This window comes from Pteropus vampyrus, unplaced genomic scaffold (genome assembly GCF_000151845.1).
Source record: "Pteropus vampyrus isolate Shadow unplaced genomic scaffold, Pvam_2.0 Scaffold434, whole genome shotgun sequence".
Classification (NCBI taxonomy): domain Eukaryota; kingdom Metazoa; phylum Chordata; class Mammalia; order Chiroptera; family Pteropodidae; genus Pteropus; species Pteropus vampyrus.
In genome coordinates, this window is record NW_011889215.1 from 2,025,484 (window position 1) to 2,052,876 (window position 27,393).

Here is a 27,393-nt window from a genome sequence, read left to right on the forward strand (position 1 = left end):
GCGAAGGTCGCGCGACACTACATTCTCTACGGAAAGGTGCGTCACGTGACCAGGACACGCTCCGGAAGTTGCGTAACAACATACGCGTAGCGCGGCTCGCCGCTTCCGCAAACAGAACTGTGGGTGACTGTATTGGTGAGTATGGCGGTGGAACCCCGGCCCTTCCTGTCTTTGTCTTTAGGTCATCCACCGCCGTGGAGATGGAAGGGGCACTCCGACTTCCGACCTAGGATCGCTTCGTATTAGCTCTGTGCCTTCAGTACCCGTCGCAGGGGTTTACTGTGCCTTCAGCGCGGAGCAAAATAGGCAATACTTGTAGGAGTCGACGTGTGCTGTTGCTCTGCCGGATCTGGCGAGTCCGGGCCCCGAGAAACCTGAAGAGCTGCATCAGGCCGTACCGCAGGGCCGCACTGAGCGGGCGGGTGAAGGAAGGGGATGTTAGATATGAAGATGCGTCTGTACGTCCTGAGCGGCGAATCAAAAACCTAAGCCAGAGCTTTAGTTAAGAGCTAGGCCGCGCCAATGACAGAAGAGGGTGAACTTGGCAGAATTCTCTACTCCCCTCTGCCGTGTCTTGGGCTCCCAAGTTGACCCCGTCTAGCTAACGATTTGGGGCGTAGAGCTTAAGCCCGTTGGCCTTGGCTGGCTGCTCCGTGGTTCTCTGAGAAACTGGAATGACGGACACGTGGCTTGCTTCAGAGATGTGACTGGAGAGAGAGGTCGAAATGCTTATTTGGTCATTAATTACATATCCATCTCGATGTCAGTTGACTCTGTTCCCTAAGCTCCTTCCTGGAGTGTTGTGAAGTACAGTTCTTTTGCGTTTCTAGCTTATTCATTATACCACTTTGACGCTGGGTTTCAAACATTCTTACCCACATCTGCCATCATTCGGAATTTTTTGTAGTTTATTTTGACCAAATTGATTGTTTTTATGAAATCTTATTTGTGGAAATAGAGTTGCCTATAGATAAAATTCACACTTATTCCCAATACTAATTTCAGGAGTCAATCACAGCCAAAGATGATAAATCACATTGATCTATTTCAACTTAAAACGTATTTTTTGTTCCTTATTAGGAAATAAGTGGCAGAGAGAAGATAGGGATTTGATAATTCGGAGGGCAGTTTTACTAATCATTTTAAGTAGTCATTCTGAAAATTACTTTTTTGAGTGATTTTTCCCCCCCACTCATTCAGCTTCTATTTTAGCATGTCTTAGTATTTTGCTGCCTCAACTTTGGGTAATGAAAGTTCATTTTCCTTGAGACCCTTCCCAGTTTATAGTGACTTGTTTTTTCCTATTCCCTTAAGCAACTTAATTTTATGTTGTATTTCTTTACTCAAAAGGTTTTTTTTACCCCCTTTTCATAACTTACAGGTTCAGAATTTACTGAATCTCACTGATTTTTGTACTTCTCTACCTTTTTCGTTTGTGTTGAATAGTACAGCCTAACATTTTAATAGTAGCATGTAAGCTGTAAGTTTCTTGAAAGTGGTAGGAGTTCCATAAATTTGTTGAATGACAATAAATGGATCACCAGTAACAATTCCTGTCCAGTAGATAATTCAGTTATTTCTCTTCCTGTCCCATTTTACACCTATGCCTAAGGACATTTGAAAGAGACTTAACAGTTATTAAGTTGCAGACTGAGTCTTGAAACTTCTTGTCCAAAGCCATTTCCACTCTCTTTACTTTCTACCTAATTCTGATGCCTATTACGAAATAAGGATTTCAGAAGTCAACTGTAAGTTTCCAGACTTTTCCTGTTCTTAATGCCCTTAGTGTCTCTGATTTTTTTTTTCAGTATTTCTAGGCCAAAATAAATACCTAACAGTACCACTTATAAGTATTTTAGTCCAAAGAATTTAAGTATTTATGTCCTGACAACTTAATTTAAAAAAAAATAATACAGAAACTGAAAGAAAAACTATTTGTGTTTAATCCTTAGTTAAACACAAGCTTTACCAATGGGATCTATACACCTGTCAGGTACTTTAAACTTCTAAAGCCTTGAAATAAGATTAGACATAGCCAACTTCATTCCCTGTTTAACATTGATTTTCTTCGGTTCCACAAAAATCTCAGCTTCACAAAGTAATGTCATTGAAAGGAATGTAGTACAAGAACTAAGGGTATTGAGTAAGGATCAGAATACAAAAGGAACTTGTATACCTCTACTTCATTTGTTTGTTTTAATGCCAATAGTGAGTTTTACGGATAAGATTAGAAGTGTTTGGGGATTATAATTAATAGTCTCACATTAGCATATTCAGAAATTCATATTAATATGTATTAATTAACATTGTTTTCAATAGTCTCTACAATGAGATTTTTAAAATTTCCTAGTTGATCACTGAAATTAAATGGCTGGCTTCTGTTTAAAATTGTTTTAAAGTCTCAGCATTAGTGGTTTATAAGTAATATCAAATGTTTGCCATTTCAGTGTTAATGAAGTTGTATCATCTATTTAAGTAATCAAAAATGGAAAATTCTACAAAAGCAGAGGAATGTGAAAAGATCTCTGACGAGGCAAAAGCATCAATAGTTTCAGAAACAGAGTCTTCATTTGGTATTAATAAAAACACAACTGCTCTTGGGACTGGGCTTTCTGAAAAGGCTTCTATCTGTGGGCAAGTAGATACACCCAAAAAGAGAAAAATGGAGTCTGCAGAAGATCTTGTAAAAGAGAGTACTAGTGAGGAAGACACTCCATCCAAGAAAAGAAAACTTGATGCTGGAATTGTCCCAGAAGAGAAAGGTTCTGGTGACAATGAAGGCATTTCAAAGAAGAGAAGAATGGAAACTGATGATTTTCCAAAAGATGAACCTTCTACTGGAGACGGCACTCAGAAAAAGAGAAAAAGAGAACTAGAAGATGTTCCTGAGAAGCAAAAAGTATGTCGAATGTATTTTCTTTTATTCATAATGAGATATGTCAAATTGAAATGTGGAGCAGCTGAGAAATAACTCATTTTACATAATATTAATAACAAAAATATTCTTTTTAATTAGGTATCTTAAGATAGAAAAAGCTGTTAACTTACACTTTAATTATTTTTATTTAGGTGAAAGTTCTGATAATGAGATAGTTTGTATGTTATTTCAGAACTCATATTTGACTAGAACTTGAAAGCTAGTTGCCACCCCCTTTAATTCCCCGCCACTTCCACCCCTGACCTATGGATGTTGCCCTTCGCCTTAAGAACTGGATCTCTGAAGGCGTGGTGTCTCCTCCAACATACTCACTGTGCACCCGGGGCCAGGCACATCCAGGGGGTCTGGCACACCCCCAGGGTATGGGCAAGGACCCAGGACCTTCTGTGTGTAAAGCAGATGTGCTAACCACTACACTATGGAGCCACCCCTGAAAGCTAGTTTTTATAGTTTGCTTTTTCTTAATGTTTTAAAAAAGACAAGAGTATGACTTTCAGATGATTTACCTTTTTTCATTTTTTATTAGGTGTTCATCTCTTTTTTGTATATGAAATAGTTGAGATTATCACTTAAAATGATAAATTCCAAAATCATACCCAGCTTTACATTCCTTTCTTTAATATAATTCTTTTAACTATATCGTTTCCAACTTTTTATTGGAGTAGTTACATACAATTTTAGGTAAGCAGTTGCAAAAGCCTGATATTTAGCAGAAATAGTATAAAGAAAGGGGCAGCAAGTCTTTTCATCTGGGAATACCATATTGTGAAGGAATCTGGATTTGGAAGGAAAGAGGACTTCAGTGAATGAGTAAAATTCTGCCATCAGCCATGAAGAAGAAAGTGGCAGATAAGCCATTCATTTGTCATTTGTAATGTGTGAATCCTTGTAACAAAGAGGAACTTGCATTATAAATGTGATTTTTAAACTTTTACTAGCAGCAGAACCCTTTTCTCAAGTGAAAATCTTAAACCTGATATGTAAAGTAGGTAAAAGATGAATCACTGGTTGAACAGGAAAATGGGGGGACCTGAAACCCTTTACCTCCCATGGCGTTTTTGCTGAATGCTTGGCCTTTTAAGTAGGGACTACAAATTGAAAATGTTAAATTAGATTAATAGCAAATAACTATGGGAATCACTGACTCTGACTATAAAGTTCTAATCCCTTTGTATTATCTCATTTAATGCTCACCACTATTTTATAATAATATAATAAATATAACTTATTCCTGTTTTATTTTCTTATAGGAACCCCATCTATTGACTGGCATTTATTGAATTGAATAAATCAGAACTCTAGAAGAGTACTTGTTTTATTAAGACATTGATATCAAAATTATACAGATGAAAGATCAAGATGAAAATTTTAAACCTAGATATGTTTTTAAAAATAGGAAATGGGAAAACAAGTCTTATGTCTAATTATAGTTTAGTGGGATTTATGTGATTAATGCCATTGCTTAATGAAGTTTACCAATTTCAGTAGTATTTTATCCTTATATAGATCAGATGCTCTTTTAGTTTTATTTTTCCCATGTTCTGATTGTTAATTTTGTTCCTTTTCAGAACATAGAAGAAGGACACAGCTCAGCAGTGGCTGCCCACTACAATGAACTTCAGGAAGTTGGTTTGGAGAAGCGTAGCCAAAGTCGTATTTTTTACCTGAGAAACTTTAATAATTGGATGAAAAGCGTCCTCATTGGTATGATTGTTTTTTGATTTATGGTTTGGAATTTTTTATTTCATTTTATGACTCATTTTCCCCTCAGATGGTTAATCATACACCAGGTTACTACATCTTTAATTACCATTCATTGTCAAACCTTGGCTTTATAAAATTGGAGCCAAAACTAAAACTAGGCTGTTGAGAGAAATTCTTTTCATATTCACTTCTGGTTGACTACATAAGATATTAATGAGTATTTAACAGATATTAAGTTGAAAAGTTAAACCAGGCTTTCAAAAAGTAGTGTGTATGCTCCTTTTATTCTTAGAATTAAGGTTACCTAGTGCTATTAAGTAATTATTCTGTTTTATGCTAATAGTTTTGGAGTGATGGCATATTGTTAGATTAAACATTCAGGTTTCATTCAGTCAAGAAAATGGGCAGTATTATTATTTTTTATCTCTAGGCCTTTAATGAGTTGGTAAAGGTCATGTGTGTTGACTGTCCACTGAACTTATTTTTCTTGTATTAAATCTGAGGAGAAATAAAGTTTATGTTGAGGATTGATGAAGACATTCAACTTTTTGGAGCCAGCATTTTATCTATGGAAATTCACCTTTGAAATTAAAATGAAAGTCAGTGGAGGAAATATGATTCAGGATATATTTATTGCTTTGTATATCTATTACATTAAATAGACTCTTAATGTGAGTTTAGAATTTGAAAAACCCAGTGTATTTTGAAGTTTTTCACAGTAGTATTTTGATTTTTGGTTTTTAAAAAAAATTTCATTTATTTATTTATTGTGGCGTTTTAGGTGTTCAATTAAACAGTAAGCCATATATATGCATTGCATTGTGTGTTCACCTCCCATAATTAGATTTCTCTCACCACGTATTTGACCCCTTTTATCCCATCTACCTCCCTCACATCCCCTTCCTCCCTACCCTCTGGTAACTACTAGACTGTAGTCCATGTCCATGAGTCTCTGTTTGTCCTGTTCGTTTGTTGCTTTTAGATTTATATCCTACATACAAATGATATGTGGTTTTCAACTTTTTCTGTCGTTTTTTATTATGAAGGTTTTTTTGGTTTTGTTTCTTAAAGCTAGCCTCAGGAAAAGTGAGAATGCTTTTTTGATTACATTGGAAAGACTAAAGTACTAATTATGGGTACTTTCTACTAGTTTTGATGATAATTTACTGACTTTTAAAGATAAATTAGACATTCTGAGTAGTATTACAAGTGTCAACTAGGTTCATTTTTTTTAAGCACATCTTAATATTTCCTATCTCATTTTCGTTTTTTAAACTCATGTTTACAAAAATATGATTTATTTGCTTCTGCCAGATATCGAATAGAGTAATTTAATAAGTGTCAGCTTTCTTATTTTTTCTTTTTTTTTAAAGGTTAATATTATGTCATTTTTATTTTTATTTTTTTTTAGTGTTATGTCATTTTTAGCCTGTACTTTTAAGGTACTCCTTGGACCCTTGAAAGAAATTTCATTTCTTTCCTTATGCAGATCCTATAATGCAGATAACTTATCATTGGGTATTTTTAAATGAAGTGTCATTTATTCATGTATTTATTTATTAAAAGACTTAAGTCATACCTAGCAAAAATGTGTCTCAACACATCACGGTATTTTCCTTTTTCAGCTATTCCATCAACTCTCTCAGTGGGTGCTCTGCCATCTGCACCTGTCTTTTCTGGTCCTGTGTGGTATATGTCAAGCTCCCTCTCTGGTTTTTTTCTTTCTCAACACCCATTCTTTATCATTCGATTTCTCTTGTTGGTGCTTATAGCATAGTAAATAAAATAATTGAGTACTATTCTTGACTGTGATGAGGATATCTTTAAATGTTTCATGATGATTTCCCTTCTCTGTATGGAAATAAAGTGATTTTTATAAATCTTGTTTTTCACCTTTCATTGCTGTTTTTTATGCAATGTTTTTAAGATTCACAACAGAAAGTTAAATATGGACCACTTGTACTTCTATTGAAATTACTTTAAGATCCTGTGGACAGTAAAAGGCAGAAGCATTTATACAGAATATACTAGCAATCAAAATAGTACAGTCAAAATAGATCTAAGAATGCCATATTGTATCACGTTTTATAATTGCTGAATACTTCAACTGTAAGAATATTAAGATGTCTTTAAATATTTGAAGCATTTGGCTATTGATATTTGAAGCATTTGGCTATTGATATATGGGGACCTACTGGATATTATTTGTTGGCTATTAATGTGATTTGGTAGATTGAGATGAAAGATTCCATTTTTATTTCAGGATGTTTAAGAACTCTGATGATAGTAAAATTAAGAGGTGTGTATAGTTTTTGACCAGATCTTGTATTTCTTTTGGTGGTAAAACTGACATCTTTTATGAAAATCAAGCACTCTTATCCCATAATTATTTTGATTAACTTAAATGTATAATAAGCTGATCACCTAGCTTTGGAAAGAGGAAACTACAAAAAGTTATGAATATTTAGTTTAATCATGAACAATTGTTGAGTCTTGTATTAATTAGAATTTAAAATATCTGCTATTTAATGTTGAATCAGATTCTGAAGATAACCTTCAAAAAGCTGTCTTAACTTTCTAAAATATCAGATATATACCTTTTTCATCTTTCATGCTAGAGGATAAAATTAATTAACTCTTAGTCATATTTTGAAACATTTATGTAAAGTAATAAACTACTTAAATGAAAATATAATTCATATTACATTGTCAGGCAGCAGTTAATAGGTTATTAGGGGTACCAGGTTTTTAATAATTATGGAGAACGATTTATTATGACTTATTTCTCTCTTTTAGGGGAATTTTTAGAAAACTTGCGACAGAAAAAAAAACGTGATATCACTGTTTTGGACCTGGGATGTGGTAAAGGTGGAGATTTGCTCAAGTGGAAAAAGGGAAGAATTAACAAGCTAGTTTGTACTGGTAAGATAAATAATCATGTGGAAAAGAATAATTTTCAGTCAGAGAATGGAAAATAAAGATCTCATTATTATCAGCACAACACTAAAATATCTCAAGACAGTATATCTGGAGGCTACTCATGAGATGGGTGTTTTTAAACATAGGAGACTTTATTGATGGTGTTAGAGTATGGTTAATCGGCCTGGGATAACTTGCCCTTCCTGAAGCAATCAAAGATGATTAGAGTCATGTCTAAAGTACAAACTTGAAAAAATAGGACAATTTCATCAACAGAAAGAATAATACAGTGGATTGAAACACATCAAATAAAGGGAAGTGGGGAAATCTTATTGTTTACCTTTGGAGGTTGCTAGAAAACTTACTCGTTCTTCTGAAATTCATAAATTAAGTGGGCAGGTGGAGATTGAGTATTTATCTTTCCAACTTTGTATGAGCCATATTTCAAGGTAACCAAATGGTTGAAAGGGATATTCCTCTTTATTGAAAAATCATAATGAATAAATGCAGGAAGAATGATGAAAATCACAATTTTTCCACCCTTACTTAAATAATAGATCTAAGCAACAGTTATAAAAAGATGCTAAAGGTATTAGGTGAAAGAAACGTAATAACTAAGTGAATCAAGCACCTGAACCCACCAGTCAGTCTTAACACTAAAGTGGAACAAACAGGCATTATGTTTTTCGCATTGTTTTGAGTAATAGGAATTGCACAGCTCTACCTGTGAAGTATTGCCACAATCAGCACTTCTCAAAGTTTTTGGTTCTATGACCACTGTACACTCTTAAAAATAGTTGATGACTATTTTTAAGAAAGTTTTTGTGTATGTGGTTGTATCAATTATAGAAATTAAAACTGAGAATTTAAGAAATATTTTTAATCCATTAAAAAAACAATTTAGTGAGAAGACTGGCATTTTAAAAATATTTTTTGCAAATCCCTTTAGTCTGAAATAATAAGAGACAACTGGATTCTTACAGCTGTTTCTGCATTCAGTATGTTGTGATTTGTTATTTTATTTGATAAGTGGTTATAAAATGAAGGAGTATTTTAATAGCCTTTCAGGTAATTGAGGATGTTCATCTTTGATACTACATCAAAACTTGACAAGCAGTACGTAGTTCTTTAAACATCCACAATATGGAATCTGAAACCATATTGATGAACTTTATGTATTCTGTTACATTTAAATTCATTGGTCTGTCTTGCACTTTGGATCTTTTGGCCTGAGAGATTTTGTAAATTTGGAAATTAATGTTAACTAAAGTTATGCATATCTTCTCTACGTTGACATCAAGAAATCATATTTGTTTAATATCACCACCAATCAGAAAAATAATGGCAAGATACCTAACCCATGGTGGGTTGATGCAAGTTTTTCAGAATTGTAACTTTCACTTGAAAGTTCAAATTTTATCATTGGTAACAAATATGTCCGGTGTTTTCCTTGATGTGAAAGACTTACTTTGTTCATTTTCAAGAAAATTTCTGCTAAATTACCAAGTCCGAAAAACCAGTTTGTCTGTCAGTGGTTTTATTTCAAGTGAAAACAATTTTCTATGAAGAAAGTGGCCAGTACAGTTCAAAATGCAATCACATCAGTCCTGTTCAAACTTTTTTGTATAACAAACGTTTTGTTACTTTGCATTTCATCACATAGAATATTAAAAAGATATATTAAAAGCCAAGATTTAATCATAATTTTTACTGCTTTATCTAGGATATTCTTCAATGAAACTGTTTTTTACCCCCCATGCTTGTTTATAATAGTGAATATAATTATTACTAGTACCATTTGGTGCTACTACCTTGTATTTATGATAAGGTCCAGCATTTTACCTACCATTGCTTTTGCGTCATCAGTGCAAATCTCAACATAAGGAAAAAGGAAATAACTTAATTTTTTTAAGTATAAATTTAATATTTCCAAACTTGGACATACAGTGTTATGTTTTATAATTCAAATTAGAATCAAACTTTCTGCTTTTCACTTTGAATAAGCATTTAAAAAGCATGATAGAACTTTTCTGTTATGGGTACCTACTGAGAAACCTATTAATGCCTTTTGAAAAATAATAGGACATTTACATTGAAACAAAGACTTTCTTTTTTGTTTTGAAGGAAATAGAAAGTTTTTGCTTGTACTAAAGACTAGATTTCATGCCAAAATTTTTCAGTTGAGATTAATGTTTAGATTTGTGCCCTCTTTGCATTTACATTTTCTCTCTGTGAGTCTTTGTTGACAGCTACTAATTAACCCCTTCCTCTTCCAGATATTGCTGATGTTTCTGTCAAACAGTGTCAGCAGCGTTATGAGGACATGAAAAATCGTTGTCGTGATAATGAATATATTTTTAATGCAGAATTTATAACTGCTGATTGTTCAAAGGTACAGTTTTTTAAAATTTTTATTTCTTTATATTTCTAGTTTGGGTAAATGATTTGTTTTAAAAATCAGCTCTTTAAAAATGCTTTGAAACATTAAAAACCTTAGAACACACGTTTTCAGTTTCAACTAGAAATTCTATTATAAGTTTTTAAAAATAATCCATTGAGTACTTCTGAGAATTTTTTGGTTTTAATAATTTGAACTTTTGAATTCACTTGTTGCTTTTCTGTTTGGATAAGATTTATTTTCCAGCATTTTGAAATAGAACTAAATTGAGGTTTTGTTCACCTCATAATTTATGAGAGTAGCTTCCCAACATATTAGAATCTGTTTATTTTTTTAACTTCTACCTGTTTCTGAGTTGCTTAACAACTGTGAAGTTTAAGAACTACAGAGATACTTGAATGGTAAAAGTCCCACCTTGATCTTTAGGGGTTTTGTCTGATACATTAGCTCATTAAGCTATTATAGATACCTTTATTCCTACACATGTTGTTTGCAGTTTTGAAAGTGAGAGGAACAGTGGTAGTGTACTGGGAGAACGTTGAGAACCTTAAAAAATACTAGTATATATATATTTTAAATGTCCGTAAGGCCAGCTTTATGGGTTTTTTTTTAACCTAAGTTATTCATTGTCATTTTAGTTTAGCTTTCAAGTAAAGCCAAATAAAAGGATCAACTCCTTTAAATGCCATATTTGATTAATATATTTTAACATGATTTCAGAATTCCTAGTTTTTAAAATTACTATGAAAATGGGGTTCAAATTCTGTTGAACAAAAGTGAAAATTATTTCATTATGACCCTTGTTATATATAAGAGAAAGAGTAGGTTGAAGACTATGAGGAAAAGGATAGGTAAGTTGAAGGACATGTCTACTTTTATTTTAAGGACCCTAATTCTAGAAATTAATTTATTATAAAGTTATTATGTTGTACTTCAAAATCTTATTTTAATTTGCTTCAGGAACTTTTGATTGACAAATTTCGTGACCCAGAAATGTGCTTTGACATCTGCAGTTGTCAGTTTGTCTGTCATTACTCATTTGAGTCCTATGAGCAGGCTGACACAATGCTCAGAAATGCTTGTGAGAGACTTAGCCCTGGAGGCTATTTTATTGGTACCACTCCCAATAGTTTTGAACTGATGTAAGTACTTTCAAATATATTGTGATTTACAAAATGCTCAGTATTAAGGTTATTTTCAAGTAGCAAAAGTTTGTCAAAAATTGAGTTTTTATAGAACATATGTTGATCTTATAAGGGATGAACATTTTGATAATGTATTTGAGTAAGTACTCATAATTTAAGTTAAAAAGACAGATTTATGGATGAGCCTTTAAAACATCTTAATGTGTAAGTTGAAAGCTGATATTACATTGAGCCAGAAGTCGTAGTGCTGGACAAAGTGCAGATTAGTTTCTGAGGCATAGAGCATTAACCAGCTGTCATGATCGCGATGCCTACCTCTAGCCTAATTTTATTATGAGTGAGATTGTTAATAATAGTTTAGTATTTTGCTTCTTAAAAATAGCTCAAATTCAATTAAAAAGCTAATCAATTGTCTTTTTAAAACTGATCATGTAGTTTTTCATATGCATAATCTGATCAAAATAAGTCTGAGCTAATAACAATTTTAATCCTTTTATTTTGTTTTGGGGATAACATAGAAGACGCCTTGAAACTTCAGAAACAGAATCATTTGGAAATGAAATATATACTGTGAAATTTCAGAAGAAAGGAGATTATCCTTTATTTGGCTGCAAATATGACTTCAACTTGGAAGGTGTTGTGGATGTCCCTGAATTCTTGGTCTATTTTCCATTGCTAACTGAGTAAGAATGTAGTTAATCTGTTACTATTCTCTTTTTGCCTTCAGAGAGAACAAAAAGGGAAAAAAATAGATATTTCTCATCATTCCTTATTTTATAGGGGACTCAAAGAAAAAGTATAATATTGTTATAAAAAAGAAAAAAAAAAAAAAGACTAACCTCAAATCTAGGGTTAGTACCATACAGATTTACTTATTTAGTTTTCTTTTATTCCCGGAATTATTTTTGTATCCTGTGGGTAAGAAAGAGAGCCCATTACCTTCAACTTGTGGCAGAAAATACATGACATTGCATAAATAACCTGACATAACTGCTTAGTAATTTAGTAATATAAAATGAATCTTCCTGTTGACAAGGATGGATAGTTAAAATATTACATTCACTATAGCTTTGAAATCACCTGTGTCTCACAGGCAGTGTTGATAATAAAATCCCGATTCAGGAATCTGTTCACTCATACACCTGAATTCCTAGGAGTCCTGGGGACTCCATAGACACTTGGGAAAGTTGGAGTACCAGACTTCATCGGATGAGATTTCAAAGGCCTTATGAGACACCTTGATCTTGGAGTTTTCCTTGATAAAGAGATTGGAAGAGTCAGCTAAAATGTAGGCCATGTCACAGTTGACTGAACTCAATTTTAGATTTTTTTAAAAACAAAAGTCTTTTTAACTGGAGGAAAAAAAAGCTTTATTATCTGCTTGCTTTTAGTTGGTGATTATTTGAGTTGTGTCTTACCTTGTAAAATTAGGGGTATAGGATTTTCAAGAGTTCTATAATGTATAAGAAATTTATACAGTAATATAAGAAAGTTAAGTAGAGTGAACATGAGGAAAATACTATGCACAATTTATAAATACAATCTGTAAAATTAAAACATTTGAATCACACTTTTGTTCTTAAAATTAGTAAACTTTTAGGAAGTGTTATTGCTTTTCAGCTTTAAAAAAGAAGAAATTAAACATTTATAGTATGTTGTTTCATATGTTTAATATGTTAGCTTGGTGTTTTTGATTAACAAAGTTGGTGATTTTAGTTTTAACTTTTTTTTAAAAGCTGAGCAAGCACTAGCAGTCCTTTCTACTTAAATCGTATAGTGATAATAGACAAAAAGTTACAAATCATAACTTTATTTTTTATTTTTTTAGGCGAGGCAACCCTTGGTTGACCTCATAAATTGCAAGGACTTTGTCAGCTTACAATCCCTTATTTTTTTAATTTTTTTTTTTTTTTCCCCTGCCTACAGCACCTGGTCTTCCCAGGTGGTCTCCCATTCAAGTACTAACCAAGCCCAACCCTGCTTAGTTTCCGAGATCAGACAGGATCAGGCTTGTTCAGGGTGGCATGGCTGTAGACCAAGTCATCACTTTAATATCTAAATTTTTAAAAAACTATTTATCGAAACAGGTATTCATTTGGTGAGACAGAATCCAAAAACGCATAGGGTTTTTTGAGATGCCATTTTGCCATTTCATTAAGAAACTGAACAAAAATATAATTAGCTCTTATATGGCAAACCAATTCAAATTGGTCAAATTGAGTTTCAGTGCTTTGCAATTATGACATTCCTTAGGTATAAAACTTGGTTTCATTTTTAAAGGCTTATTTTGGAGACTTATGATAGAAAATGAACTGCCTGGAATAGAAGAGACTTTTACCTTTACTCATACTGTCTTTCCATGAAGGGCTAACTCAAATTACAGGGAATTCTATCTTACATATGCCCTTTACATACAAATCTCAGAGGCCTGCAAATGTTTTCCTCTATCCTATCTCCTGAGCTGTCACCTCACAAGCCTTCCCATGTACCCGTTCAGGGTTTTTCCCCTTTTTTCCTTTCCTCTTTTACCTGCTGCCTGAAATCATCCCCACTCTCCCTCATGTTGTCTACAGATATATAGTTAAAAACTTTGACAAATAGTGAAAAAAGTCAAAACACAGTATAACATGGAGACCTAATATAATTGAGGATTTAAGGTAGCCATCTGTGAAGTGATGTTTAAGTCCGAATCTAAAGGATGAATAGGAGTTGGCAGGTTAAAGACTGGAAGGAAGAATCTTCCAGGCACAAGGGACAATATGTATGAAGGCCCTGAAATGATGCTGGAGAAAAGCCATTGAAGTATGCTTTATAGTTTGATGGAGAGGGTGTAGTGGCATGTTGAATACAGTGGGCAATGGAGAAAGGGAGATGACATGGAAAACTCCCAGGATGTCTAGCATGAATCATTAGAGGAATTTAGTGAAATAGAGTGCCAGAGGGACAATCTAGTGGGGTTCAACCTTGGATATGGAAACTTGGAGAATGCCTGTGGCACATCCTGGTGGAGATTTCTAGTAAGCAGTGGGACAAAGAGAGCTGAGCACAGATAGATGTTGGCATTCTGGGTAAAATCAGGGAGAGAAAATGAGTAAGGTGTTGGGCCACACTCTTCAGAACCTAAAATTTAAAAGTTGTGTAAAAGAAACCCATGAAACAAATGGAAGAAGCAGCCCAAGATGTAGGATAAAAATTAGTAGTGTATCTTGCCATAGAACTCAAAAGAAGAATCTTTTAAGGAAGTTGGCAGCTGTTTTCAATGCAGTTGTGAGTAAAATGGAATCAAAAGTGTTCCTTATAGATATACATTTCCATCTTACAGCCAGCTTTTCATTTTACTTCCTGACCCATTTGTTACGTTAATAGAGAGAGCTAACTGTGACCCATTGACATTTAAAAGGCGTATTTTCTTTTGGGCATGGTTAGTGGTATGTTGCTTGTCATTCATTTTGCATCAGTTTATTGTGAATATATGAAGGAGATGGTAGCTTTTTTATTTAAGCCTAGAAAATGTCACTTGTGTGAAAGTAAGCGATCAAGGAATTACAAACATTTTGGAAGCCTTTTCATTAAATAATCTTTTTTGGACAGAATGGTGAAGAAGTACAATATGAAACTAGTCTACAAAAAAACATTTCTGGAATTCTATGAAGAAAAGATTAAGAACAATGAAAATAAAATGCTGTTAAAACGAATGCAGGCCCTGGAGGTAAGTATTTAGAAAAGCTGTAAAAATTCCAGATTATGGTTAACTTCTTTTGATGCTGCTGAGATTCTTTTCAAGGCCATTTAGACACTTAATGTTAATATAAATTACATAGACTATAACTACTGTAGGCTCTTCAGCACCTAGGACAGAGCTTGGTACAGAAACTTTTCAGGGTGGAAGCTCATTAAGTAGTTGAATGAGTGAGTGAGTGATGCTGTCATCCAATTCTATGTAGTGCTGTTTTAAAATAGGATTTTTCAACCTCAGGACTATTGGCTGTTTGGACTGGATAATTCTTTGTTATGGGGGCTGTTACATGCACTGTAGGATGTTTACCCACTAGATGCCAGTAGCACCTCTGCAGCCAGTTTGACAGCCAAAAATGTTTCTAGACATTGCCAAATGACCCCTGGGGTGCAAAATCATTCCCACTTGAAAACCACTTCTTTAGAATAATGCCCTTTGGTTGCATCAGTAATTTAAAACCTTCCTGGCCAGCATCCAAGACAAGGTCATATCATGTATAATTTTGTTCTTTGGTGACTGTCTAGCAAGATTCCGATTTTTTAGACTATATTGGTGCTTTAGACATGTTTTAACTCCTGGACTCCTCTCTATTTACCCTAATGCAGTAGTGAAGGTAGTCTATACAAGCTTTAAACACAGCATACAGCCATTAATTAGTTTTTCTTATGTATCTTATCAGTGTTTTTAATTGGACAGATCATGAGCATTTTTGTTATTGATTAACAATCATATTAATCAAAAAGTCATTAAAAACTTTTTAAAAGTATTTTAAGCATACTCTTATACTCATACTTACCTCTTGAAGCAGCCACTTTTCCTATTTTTAAGTGCGCAATCTGAGGCTTAGAGATGATAAATGACTTGTTAGCGGTCACTTGGTTATTAACGTTTAGATTTTCTTCAGTTTTTATAGGTGGTAGTCCAACAAAAGTCTCCTGTTGTAGTTACGTCCCTCCTCCTCCCTACCGCTCATTTTGAATGGGAGGGTCTTTAAATCTTTAATTGTCTTTTAAAACCAGTATTCACTAGAATGTTATATTCTTCTTTGATTATATTTTTTTATATTTTAGAATTAGGAATGTTTGTATTTGCTTTATAGTAGGAGGAAAGGCTTGTTTGTTTTGAGAGAGGAGAAAACCAGAGAAAGTGTGTACATAAGTCGCCACACACATACATGCATTTAGTATATCATCCTTACTTCTTGGTGCTTTGTATGTTCAATGATCAGTTGTTTATGCTTTCTCTTTGCATGTGGGTAATGAATTGATTTGTGTAATTTATTCAAAAATATATGTAGACAGTGAGATATGGATAACAGAGTCCACTTCAGGGATCTTATGACATATTGAGGAAATAAACATACAAGCAGATAATTTAGTACAGTGTCAGAATTGCCTTAATGAGGAAATAAAGTGTAGTGAGTATATAAAAGGGTCTTTAATGAAGAAAATGGACTGTAAAAGTAAAGGCAGAAGCGTGAAAGCAGAGAATGTTTGAAGAATACTGATAACTATGTTATTTCTTAACACAGTAGTTCTCCAGTCCTTCTCCTCCCTTACCTGCCCTTAAGGACATGACCTATCACTGTGGCTGGCTGGGGACATACATAAGCAGTAATAGTGTGTAGTTTGAAGAATTCCTTTGTTGTTTTTTTTCCTGCTTCTTCACCAGGTCACTTCTGCAGGCCTGTAAAGAGTGGGAGAGGACATGACCAAACTAGTGTGAGAACATGACTCAGGTAGCAGTATGAAAGATGGTTTAGAGGGATGTTAAGACCAAAAGCAGAAAGAGCAGCCAAGATGATATTACTTTAGTTCAGGTCAGATTTTATCCTGATCTGTTCTCTGATGTTTGCTATAAAAGGTCTTTTCCAAAAGCTGTCAGCCCTCAGCTGGCCCGGAATTTTAGCAGTAGAACCAGTAAAACTGCTCTACTCTCTTGGAGCAGTGTAGCAGATAGAAGGAAGAATGAAAAGACGTAAGCCAGCAACTGTAGTTATAAAGTCCTGACCTGTTTTCTTTTTTCTCACCTGGGAACAGTTCTGGAATAGACATACATTTTGGCAAGTTTAGTAAAAACAATCAGTTTTACAGCTATATAATCATATGTTATTTGGTCTTTTAAAGTGATCAGTAGGGGAGAGAAACTAGATGTCCAGTGACAGGCAAATAATCATATGGAGGAGTCTCATTACACTGTTAACTTGAAAAAAATTACAGCAGAATAGTTTGGTCATTGAAATTAAACTTTTGAAGCTTTGTGAAGCAGTGAAACCACAAGACATGGGATTGAAGGTTCAAAAGAACTTAGTGATCACAAGTGTTCTGTTTTATATCCCTTGTGTTAAGATGTGATAAAGAATCTAACAGAATGGAGGTCCAAAAAGCCAAATACTTTTTAAACAACAAATAGGTAAATTTCTAATGCTTGAACTTTAGGATTTTTATAAAACAAAAGGGGAAAAAAGATAACAAAGTAGACATTTCTGGATCATTTTCTTAAAAATGCGTCAGGGAAGTTTAAAGTTATTCCTTGCTAGCTGGTTGGTTATAAGAATTCAAGGGAGTTTTAAAGAATATATAATTTATAGAGTAGATGGTTGTTATATTTAATATTCTATGTAACATGTTTTTAATTCACATGTATTTACAAAGCATATTCTTCATAGTGTAAAGAGAAATTAGTTAAAATGGTTTAAAAATAATGTTTGAGATAATTTGAATAAATATTTGGTCAGCATACCCTTGTGTGTGTGTGGCCCTTAAGATTTTGGAGGCTGGATTATTTTCCTTATCTTCTTAAATTCGCAGGGTTCTCTGTTGACTTGAGTTTTTCATTAGTATTGTTTCTAGTTGCTGTTCTTGCCTTCCATGGCTACTAAATTGCTATAATGCTCAAATTAATATTTATCTCTTCCTTCAGCTTTGTGTTGTAACAGAAAAAACCTTTGATGGGAGGCAGAGATGCAAGTGTTTGCTGCTAAGTAGTCCTTCGTGGTGATTAGTTTAGTCCAACTGTAAATATTCTATGATTATGATCAAAGTTGACCATAACAACTACTTTGTTAAAAGGGGATTCCCTCTAACCATTTTTTTCATATTTCATAAGTATATGTAATTTGTATTCCTAAAGTAATACTTAGGGATTATTGTGTTAATTATTTTATTTCAGTGATTTAGTGTGTTTGATTCTGGATTGTAAATTTCAGTGTAGTAACTAGAAATTTCACTTGCTTCCCTAGCCATATCCTGCAAATGAGAATTCCAAACTTGCCTCTGAGAAGGTGGATGACTATGAACATGCAGCAAAGTACATGAAGAACAGTCAAGTAAAGTTACCTTTGGTAAGTTCTCATTTTTAAACATTTTATTAAAAAGTGAAAAACACATATATGGAAACTTAGGGAAGTATTTCACTGATTTACAGAACTTGGGTTCACTGAGTTACAAATCAGATACACATTAGTCTGTTTCCCCTAAGTTATGACTTTTTATAACCATAGAGAATAAAATAAAATGTACTTCAGTGAACTGAGAATGGAGTGCTATATCATTATATCTTAACCCAAGTACTAATAACTCATGGTGTTCTGTAGATAAAATTCAGGGGCTCATGAACTTAGATGGGGAAAACTGAACATTTTTATTTTCACTGACTTCTATGTGGAAATTTATATTTTCTTGAATTATGAATGTAACAATACCACTGTTATTATCTGTAGGTGTGACTTTGTCATTGATAGAAATTACAGATATTTGGGTAACATATTTCTGCTGACATCATAGAATATTGTTTACATTCATCACTTTTTCAAAATTGCATTAGTTACTTGTCAGTATATTTTGTTAGTAAATGTATGTGCAAAGTGGCACATATATTACAATATCAAATGTTTTATAATTTATTTCTTTTGCATGATATGTACTCTATTTTGTGATTTCATTGTGAAAACACAAAAATCTTATTTCTTCCTGCAGGGCTAATTGATGTTTTGAGATGGGCATTTTTATTTTTTCATTTTCCAAGTTAAATATACAAGATAGATGCTTTTTCCAGTTACACACACACAGATACCCTCTTTACCGAATTCACCCTTCGGCTGAGAATCAGTGGTTAGAGAATTTGGCAGGAGGGCAAAAGTGTTCAGAGATGGTGTTAAAGGTTAATCTCATTGATTTAGTTTGCATGGTCAGATCACAATATTTACTGTAAATTGTATATTTATTTATAACAAAGATAGGGTTGTTTGAGCACCTGTGTCCATTATTGAAAAATTGACCCTTGAACAACATGGGGGTTGAGGCTGCTGACCCTTGCACACTCAAAAATTCACGTATAACTTTTGATTCCCCCAAAATTTAACTAGTAATAGCCTACTGTTGACCGGAAGTCTTACCAATAACATAAACAGTTGATTAACACATGTTGTATGTGTTATATAAAGTAAGCTAAAGAAAAGAGAATGTTATTAAAGTCATAAAGAAAATACATTTACAGTATTTATTTGAAAAAATCCACAGACCACTGGACCCATGCAGTTCAGATCCATGTTGTTCAAGGGTCAATTGTACTTCCACGTTCCATCTAAAATTTTCTTTTTTGTTTTTATAATTTTAGGGAACCTTAAGTAAATCAGAATGGGAAGCTACAAGTGAGTATATCATCAGCGTAGGTTTACTGACATTTTCAAAGATTGCTTCAAGTGATCATTAAAATTTGAAAACTTTAGAATTTTTCTGACACGTATTAGGTTGTATGTGTGTATTTATGTTTACACAAAATTCCTATTATATCTAATCCCCCCTTTCTTGCACAGCTGTTTAGTGCCAAGAGAAAATATATGCAAGATGTTACTTAACATAAACTTTCACAAGTATTCTTAAACATTTTCATTGCCTACTCATTACTATATAGCCATCTGTGTATTTGATGTCTTTACCTCAGATTTCTATCAGAAAATTTGGCTTGTAGAACACTTCCATGTATTTTATTTTAATTCTGGTCACTCTGACGTTGTCAGTGAAAGCAGAAGAAATAGAACATTTAGTAAAGGTGCAGTGAGCACAATATTTTACAGGAGTGGGGACAGGCCTTATAAGCAGACATTCTAAAGTGAGGTATCTATCTTTGGAAGTCAGAGGCCTAGAAAATCTGTAAAATCCTGTGGTTCTTCAGCAAATGGATATTGAGGAAGTCAGCTCCCACAGCCTCACTGTTAAAATTATGATAATACCCTTATGTTGCCACAAGGACTTTAAAGGTAGTTCCCACTGTTTATTGAAATATTTGCTGATTATGTTGAAGTACCAAGTAATCACAGACAATCCATTTGGTAAACATTGAGTGTTGACTTACATAAAGTTCTATGAAAGGGCTTTGGGGGTTAAAAAAGTAAACAAATTATAATCTCTGCCTTCTAGAAGTGTTCTATCTAATGGAAGAAATGGACACAAATAAATGCAGTAGTTAGGCAAACAGTTTTAAGTGCTAAAGTTATTGTAAGGGGAAAATAGAAGGAGAGTTTAATAAAAACTTATGAAACCCGAAAAATAATACTTATTATTATTGAGTGCCCAGGTACTATTTTAAGTTTTTCATATATTATAGCTCATTTAATCCTTACAACTTTATGAATCGACTGCTATTTATTATATCTCCTTTGCACAAGCGAAAAAGCAGTTAAATAACTTGGGTAAAGTCACAGAGCTAAGGTCACTCATAATCATGGACTCATGGAAGCCCATATGGACGGACAATTTCTTAGGACTTGCCGAATTGGATAGAAAAGAAAAGGAAAGAAGATAAATAGAGCCAACATTTTGAGCTTATTTGTCTCACAATATTGGTACCCTTAGTAGAAATGGGATTGGAGGATGTATTAGAGACATAATCTTTGACAAACTGAGATGTGTGTATAAACCTACACATTTCATTACTTTCCCCAAACTGGAAATAGAGTAGGTATCTTAGATATGCCACCCGTCCCATACAGTGTGATGGAAAACAACTTTGATCAAAAGTCGTGATGGTATGATGGCCATAGCTTAGAGCTGTATTTTTATATTAATTGTGGACTTTAGTGATAAAATACAAGTGAATTAGCTGGCCCCAGACAGTTGAGGAAGAGATGGCTTAGAGATGGGAAAAGCAATACAAGAAGAGTAGTATTCAAATGGCAGCCAATATCTAGCACTCTGGATCAACCAGCTCTTTGATAAGGTATCCTGTTCTAAGCTGGAGGGCTTTGTGGGCTGGCAAGCATCTTGCCTGGTGTCACAGTTTAATAAATACAAGCAGTTATATTTTGAACTCCTACTGGTCTAAATCATAAAGCTCTTTTTACCATGGCCTGCTGCTCCTCTAGAAGATGCTTTAAATGTGAATGGAGAGTAGAGAATTGTTGCTGATTTGCTTTAAAAGTAGTTCAAGATTTGCTTCTTTAAATCCCAGTTTAAATTCCTACACAAAAGGCATTTTATATATGAGTGAAACTTGGAATGTTTGAGTTAGAAAGGCAAGTTATTAATTTGCTTCTCTGAAGTCAGAAACTGCATCTTAGGGGTTTTAAATGACCCTCAATGAGGGCAGGACAGGAATGCCGAGTTGGGTGCAGTAAGTATAGGTATGTTCGGGGTGGGTTTGGCAGAGTTACACTGCAGTCTTGGAGTGTGGGACAAGGTAAGTAATGCTGCTCTCTTCTAAATCTTGTTATATATTTGCGAATGCTTTAGACTGCTTTGCTTCCTCATTCTCTAAAAGAATCTATAGTGTTGATTATCACCCTGCCTGTTTTCTGTCCACCTGTTTGCTGCTAACCACGTTTCATTTTACCTAAAAAAAAAAAAAAAAAAAAAATTTGGGAGCTAGTAGATAGAAGCAGAGAATAGCATGACCAAAGTCATATTTTGGAAAGAGTGGTATGATGGTACTCCTGTGAAGATTGGATTGGAAGGGCAAAAAGCTGAAGGATCAGGAGACTGTACGTAGTCTGCCATCCTTCATCTATTCCCTGATCAAAAGTTAAGGAGCAAGGACTCCCAAGTTATGTGGCCTGTTATGACTTGCTGGTTGAATGAATGGCCTAGTGCACACCTGGAACATTCTTGTGATGTTGCGAAGGTTTGTCATCTTTTCAAGTATTTTTTCACCATAAAATCTATTGGTATCTTATTAGAAAATATTATAGGTTTGAACTTCAGTGTGATTCAGAATGGAGAGATACACTTCTATGTCTTAGAGTGAATATTCATTAACGCAGGATACCTTATTTAGAGGAGAGTACTCTTGGGGTTGGATTTGTGCAGGAAAATCACAGTTGGGGCCAGATTAATATCTTAGAGTGTCAATTACCATATTATTTTTGACTCTTTTTCCTTACCGACCCTACAATAAAGCAATTCAATAATTAGAATTTTAATATTGACGTTATGTGTTTCCTATAATTCTTCTTATTAGTTTTTTCTGAATAAAAAACTTTACCTGTCTTACTCCAGATAAAAAGAATTAAGTCATAAGATATTTTAGTTTTAATTTTCTTTTATACTTTTACATTTTCTTATTGCAAGTTGTTTTTAGATATTTTTAGAGCTGTTGAATTGGTTTTCTCAAGGGCTGTGATGTCACTGAGTATTACTGTATGTAGACATTTGTTTTCAAATAAATATCACATGTGATCCCATATCTGCTTAAATGACTCAAAGTAATTTAGGAACTCTCAGAAATAATGGGATTTTTCCTCTCCAAATTTGCTTGAGAGCCTAAGAATTTTCACCAAAATGTGAATAAGACAGATTTTTTGTTTACCCTGAGGATATCAAAAACCACACTCTAACTTTTATTTACTTATTTTTTAGGTATTTACTTGGTTTTTGCATTTGAGAAGCAGCGGTGAGCAGTAGGCCAGCTGTGTTCCATCTTATACAGATTTGAATGATCCACCTTAGATAGATTTGACAGCTTTGTTTATTTTAATTATTCTAAATGTACAGATGGTGCCGAAAACTCCAGTGTATAAATTCAATACTTGCTGTCTGTGACAGTTGAACTTTTGTGTGTGTGTATATAAGAATGAGTTGGGACCTTCATCTTTAAAAATCTATTTTTAAGTAATGTTCTAAAAATTCCATTTGCCTCTACTGTCTGAGCTCATAAAAATTATACTATGACTTGCTAAAGCCGCTTAACTTTCCACAGTGCTCTGATCTGTTCAATGTTTACAGTATTAAATTTATTATAGTTGTAGAATTGATGAGGGAGCATACTGGTTTGTAGGTGTGTACTCTCATTTCCATAGTTAGGTTACATAGTGTTTTTCAAGATTAAATGGATTGCATTCTGTACAGTTGAATGTAAGTGTTCAATATGTATTGCTAAAGTTATAAGTTTAAAACTAATTTTAGATTGTTATAAAAGTTATTTACCTAGAATTTTATCCAGTTATTACATTTTGTTATAAATAGTAACTACTTTATTTGCTAATATAATGCAATTCTGGAACTGGATAGAACATTTTGGGTACCAGAATAGAATTGCTTTGGATTTGGGGGGTTTCTCTAAAGAATTTCCTACCATAGCAATTAATGTTTCTGGTTATCAAGAATGTAATAAGATTTAGCTTTGTTGAACAAAAATGGGGTAGTTGTTTTTTCTCAAGATGTAATGAAAACCTCTCATGTAAACCTTGTTACACATTTTCCTAAAATTAGATACCAAACTACAGTAGGAGGATGTGACTGTTAAAAGCTGACAGACTTCAAATTAATTCTCCCCATGTTAGTTCTAGGTTACTAGCGCTATGTGCTATAGACCTGTTACCCCCTTTGGCCCAGAAAGAAGCAGTATCTATTCTGCCATTACACTGTCATACTGTGGACAGGTAGGATTCATCGTCTCATCACCATTTAGAATTTGTGTTTGCCATTTCAAACCATTACAATCATCAGCCTTGGCTTCTTGACTACACTTCCAAATCTGACAGCTAGGTGAACTATTGTCTTTACTTTATATCACTGTTTGGAAAAATTGCTAATTTTTAGATGTAGTGAAAAGTTTAAAGAGCAAAGCAGAGAAATTATTGCATATTCTTTTAAAAATTATTTTTAAAGCATGTTGAAAAAGGCATTACTTTCTATAATTATCCAGAGTACTTGTTTAAAAAGTGTAGTCTCTTAATTTGTTTATATATGTCATTGTTCATGATTTGGAGTAGCACATCTTTTAGCAGAACATGGGTTACCTGATTTCCGTTTCTTCTGCAATCTGTCAATCTCCAAACTGTTACCAGTTTACAAAAATTAAAGTCTTTTTGCCTTGGTGGTGGTTTGCCATAAGTCATTTGGGGAAATAAATAATAGTACTGCTGACGATGGTAGCTGCTGTTAGCTAGCTAAAGTTTTGTAATGATGCTAGGGAAGTGGAGATGGTGAGCTCTGAGTGTTAGTTACATAGCCAGGTTCATTTTAGTTTTGGGGAAAGTACCAGAAAGTATTGATGATTCAGTAGTGCATGAAAATCTGCTTTATTATTTCTTATCACTATTTTCATTTAATGGTCTTAGTTAATTCTAAGCAAGTAATAAAACATTTTTGGCCTCTTTCCACTGCATGGTTAATTTGGGGGAGAGAAGAATCCCCCAAAGGATCGAGTAATTGTTGGTAATACAAAGCAGAGCGAAAAAGAAGGTTCAGGACTTTCAGTGGGTAGAAAAGAGCAAAATAGCTTGAGTGGATGGAGCCGGGCTCTGGGGTTTAAGAAAGCTGTTGTATGTGCAGGAGAGGTGCAGAGCCACACCTGAGGATGTGGAGTTCTGGCAGTTGCCCTTTCCTGTGAGGTTTATTGGCCTTGTTGCCTTCTCCGCTGTTCCCTTTCACTCCCCGACATCTTGCTGCGATTAAGTGTCTGGGCAGTGACTCGCACTCTTAAGAAAAGGTAGCCCCTACTCACCATCACCAAGGCAGAAGCTGGTAGGACTTCTCCACACTCATACCTACAGTCTAAATATTTGGTAATTTTTCATTCAAGACTTGTAACTGTTAGGAGAAGGAAGGGCATAGCTTTTCACTGTAGGGTCAGTGATGTAAGCTGTTCGGGGGAGTGCCTGCAGAGCTCTCCCAGACCTGCCATTCAGTTAGCCTCTGATGATGAAAGTAGAAATTAAGATCAAATCAGCTGTTTGTGGAAAAGACACAACCTGAGATTGGGAGGACTGACCTGGGAACATGGCTGAATTGTGGTATAACTAAAAATGCTCAAATTGAATTCTTTGAACCTTGACTGTACTAAAGGAAAAGCACTGTGTAGCCACAGTGTTCAGGGAGAGAAACTGGCCATTTCCAGCTGTATTCAAACGGGAGGTATCCTAACTTGTAGAAAGCTGGAAACCTGCAGGTAGTAACTGCTCTTTCAGTGCCCACCAACCCTCTGGTTCTAGTGTGACTCCCTGAGGAAATTTGCCTTCAGGGAGAGAAGGCATTGATTAGAGACTTTAACTTCTTTTAACTAATCTGTGTAATTGTCAGTACAGAGTTTCCTAGCTTTACCCCTTCCCCAAACTGTAAATTGAGGAAATATGATTGCTGTCTAAATTTGTGTTAATAACAATCATATCAGAGCAGGTACAAAGACACAGGCTTTGAGGAAGGGTGCAATGTAATCATCAGTGGAGAGGCAGAAAAAAGCTCTCAGATGTCTAGATCTCCAGTCCCATTAGGTCTTTTGGGAATTTATTCTTCAGTCTTCATTAGCTTATTGCCCTTATGTTATTTTGAGATGTCTTCTGTATTGGGAAAGGAAAAAAAAATCTCAGATCAATAACCTAAGATTCCACTTATATAATTGGGTGGATAGGTAGGGAGGGAGAAGCAAACTAAACCCAAAGGAAGAAGGAAATAAAGATTAAAGTGGAAATCAATGAAAAGTATTCTAATGAAGATTTAGCTTCTTGTGTAGGTGTGCCTACAGGGAGAAAATGCCAGTATGGATATTCTAGTTGAATATTATTTTTCACTGTTGATAAATTGACTTTTGTCTACCTCAGGCTTTGTATGTATCATGAGGCAGTCACTGCCAAGGTCTCTGGATCTTCACAGTAGAGGCCAGATGCAGGGAACAGGGCTCTATAAACAAAGCTGTACCAAAATGCCTGTGGCGTTTTCTGGCCCTTTGGTCAACTAGAAAGCATAGTTGTCACCACTTTCCATGTTTCTGTTATATCAAATACTACACACTTGATAAGTTTGTTTTTCTGCCCTCTGACATTACAGATTCTTTGAAGGCAATTGATGCAGTAGGTGCTACACTTATTTATAGACCTTTTTAGCAGATATATATTGGGCTGGGTACAGTCAACTCCACCTTGTGTCCTCAATTTTTCTTCTCCCATTTAGCCATGAAGCATGTGTGTCTGTTCCTCACTACAATACTGAACAAATATGGGACACCCACTAAATTTACCTGGGATCACTTACAGTCAGCACGAAGCCCTCTGCTGTGTGAACTCCTGGGTCCTGCTTCCTTGGGGACAGCATACCTTGGATAAAGCAAGTTGACAGCTAACATTTATTAAGCTATCTCATGTCAGTCCTTATAACAACAGGTAAAGATAGGGATAACCCTAATGATGAGGAAACAAGCATAGAGAGGATACAAACTTGATCAAGGCAGATCCAAGATTTGAACATCCCTATCCCTCAAGTAAGGTTCAATTGCATGTTATCTTCCTCCAGGGGTGTTAGAAAGGCTCAGATGACTCCTCACCCATCCACTGTCTGCAACTTGAAATGATAACTATCTCCCCTCTTTTTGGTTCAAAACTTTTATAATTATTTAAATGTTCCTTGAGAGGAGCAGTTACTTCTGAATAAGAGGCATTGGGACAGAGACAGCAGAGGACATTTGGGCACATGGGAGAAGAGGGGAGAAAGTAATCAACAGGCAGGAAGGCAAAGGTAGACTTGATTTCACATTTTGGTAGACCTCTTTTAGCAACCAGATCTGTAACAAATCTAGTTTAGTTTGTATGTTGGGGAATGAAGGAGTGCTTCACCTCCACTGTTTGGAAGTGGCAGTTTGGAGTTGAGAGTGTAGCCAAGGGGAATCCAAGAGAAGACATCATTTCTTCAGTCAGCTGATTATGCAGGCTGAGGCAAATCATTTTAACTTACTGAAATGTAACATGTATAAACAAGTCAGTGATTTTTCACAAGTGGACCATATGCATACCATCAGCACACAGATCAAACAATATCACTAGTGTCCTGGAAACCCTCTCATACTCCCATTACTAACTCCCCAAGGGTAAATACTTATCCAAATTTCTAAGAGCGTATATTAGTTTTGTTCGGTTTCAAATAGAATGAATAGAATCAAACTGTATTTTGTATCTGGCTTATCAACATTATGTGAGATTTTTGTTGCATGTGTTTGATCATGGTTCTCATAGTATAGTATTCCACTACATGAATAAACCACATATTATTTATCTGATGGATGTTTGATTCATTCCTAGCTTAGGAACAAATATTAATAGTACTGCTTCAAATATTCTAGTACATGA

The 27,393-nt window shown here is 34.5% G+C and overlaps 1 protein-coding gene and 1 non-coding gene across 4 annotated transcripts; one reads left to right on the forward strand and one right to left on the reverse strand.

Annotated features, from left to right (window-relative positions):
• The first annotated feature begins 29 nt into the window (after nucleotides 1-29).
• RNMT (RNA guanine-7 methyltransferase) lies at nucleotides 30-27,323 on the forward strand. 3 transcript variants are annotated; one of them, XM_011381327.2, is made up of 11 exons: nucleotides 30-135; nucleotides 2,448-2,899; nucleotides 4,507-4,642; nucleotides 7,439-7,564; nucleotides 9,838-9,953; nucleotides 10,920-11,101; nucleotides 11,623-11,787; nucleotides 14,696-14,813; nucleotides 18,082-18,183; nucleotides 19,458-19,491; nucleotides 22,694-27,323. In XM_011381327.2, the coding sequence occupies exons 2-11, from the start codon at nucleotides 2,486-2,488 to the stop codon at nucleotides 22,729-22,731; spliced, it is 1,431 nt and encodes a 476-aa protein (XP_011379629.1). In that variant the 5' UTR covers nucleotides 30-135; nucleotides 2,448-2,485; the 3' UTR covers nucleotides 22,732-27,323. The 3 variants fall into 3 exon arrangements, with proteins under 3 accessions (XP_011379629.1, XP_023379749.1, XP_011379630.1); XM_023523981.1 differs by lacking the exon at nucleotides 30-135 and adding an exon at nucleotides 471-719 and having other exon boundaries at nucleotides 22,694-23,016; XM_011381328.2 differs by lacking the exon at nucleotides 30-135 and adding an exon at nucleotides 734-1,748 and having other exon boundaries at nucleotides 22,694-23,016.
• Nucleotides 13,022-13,140, reverse strand: LOC111732206. The gene has a single exon (XR_002777460.1). It is a non-coding gene; the product is annotated as a 5S ribosomal RNA (ribosomal RNA).
• Nucleotides 27,324-27,393: the final 70 nt, after the last annotated feature.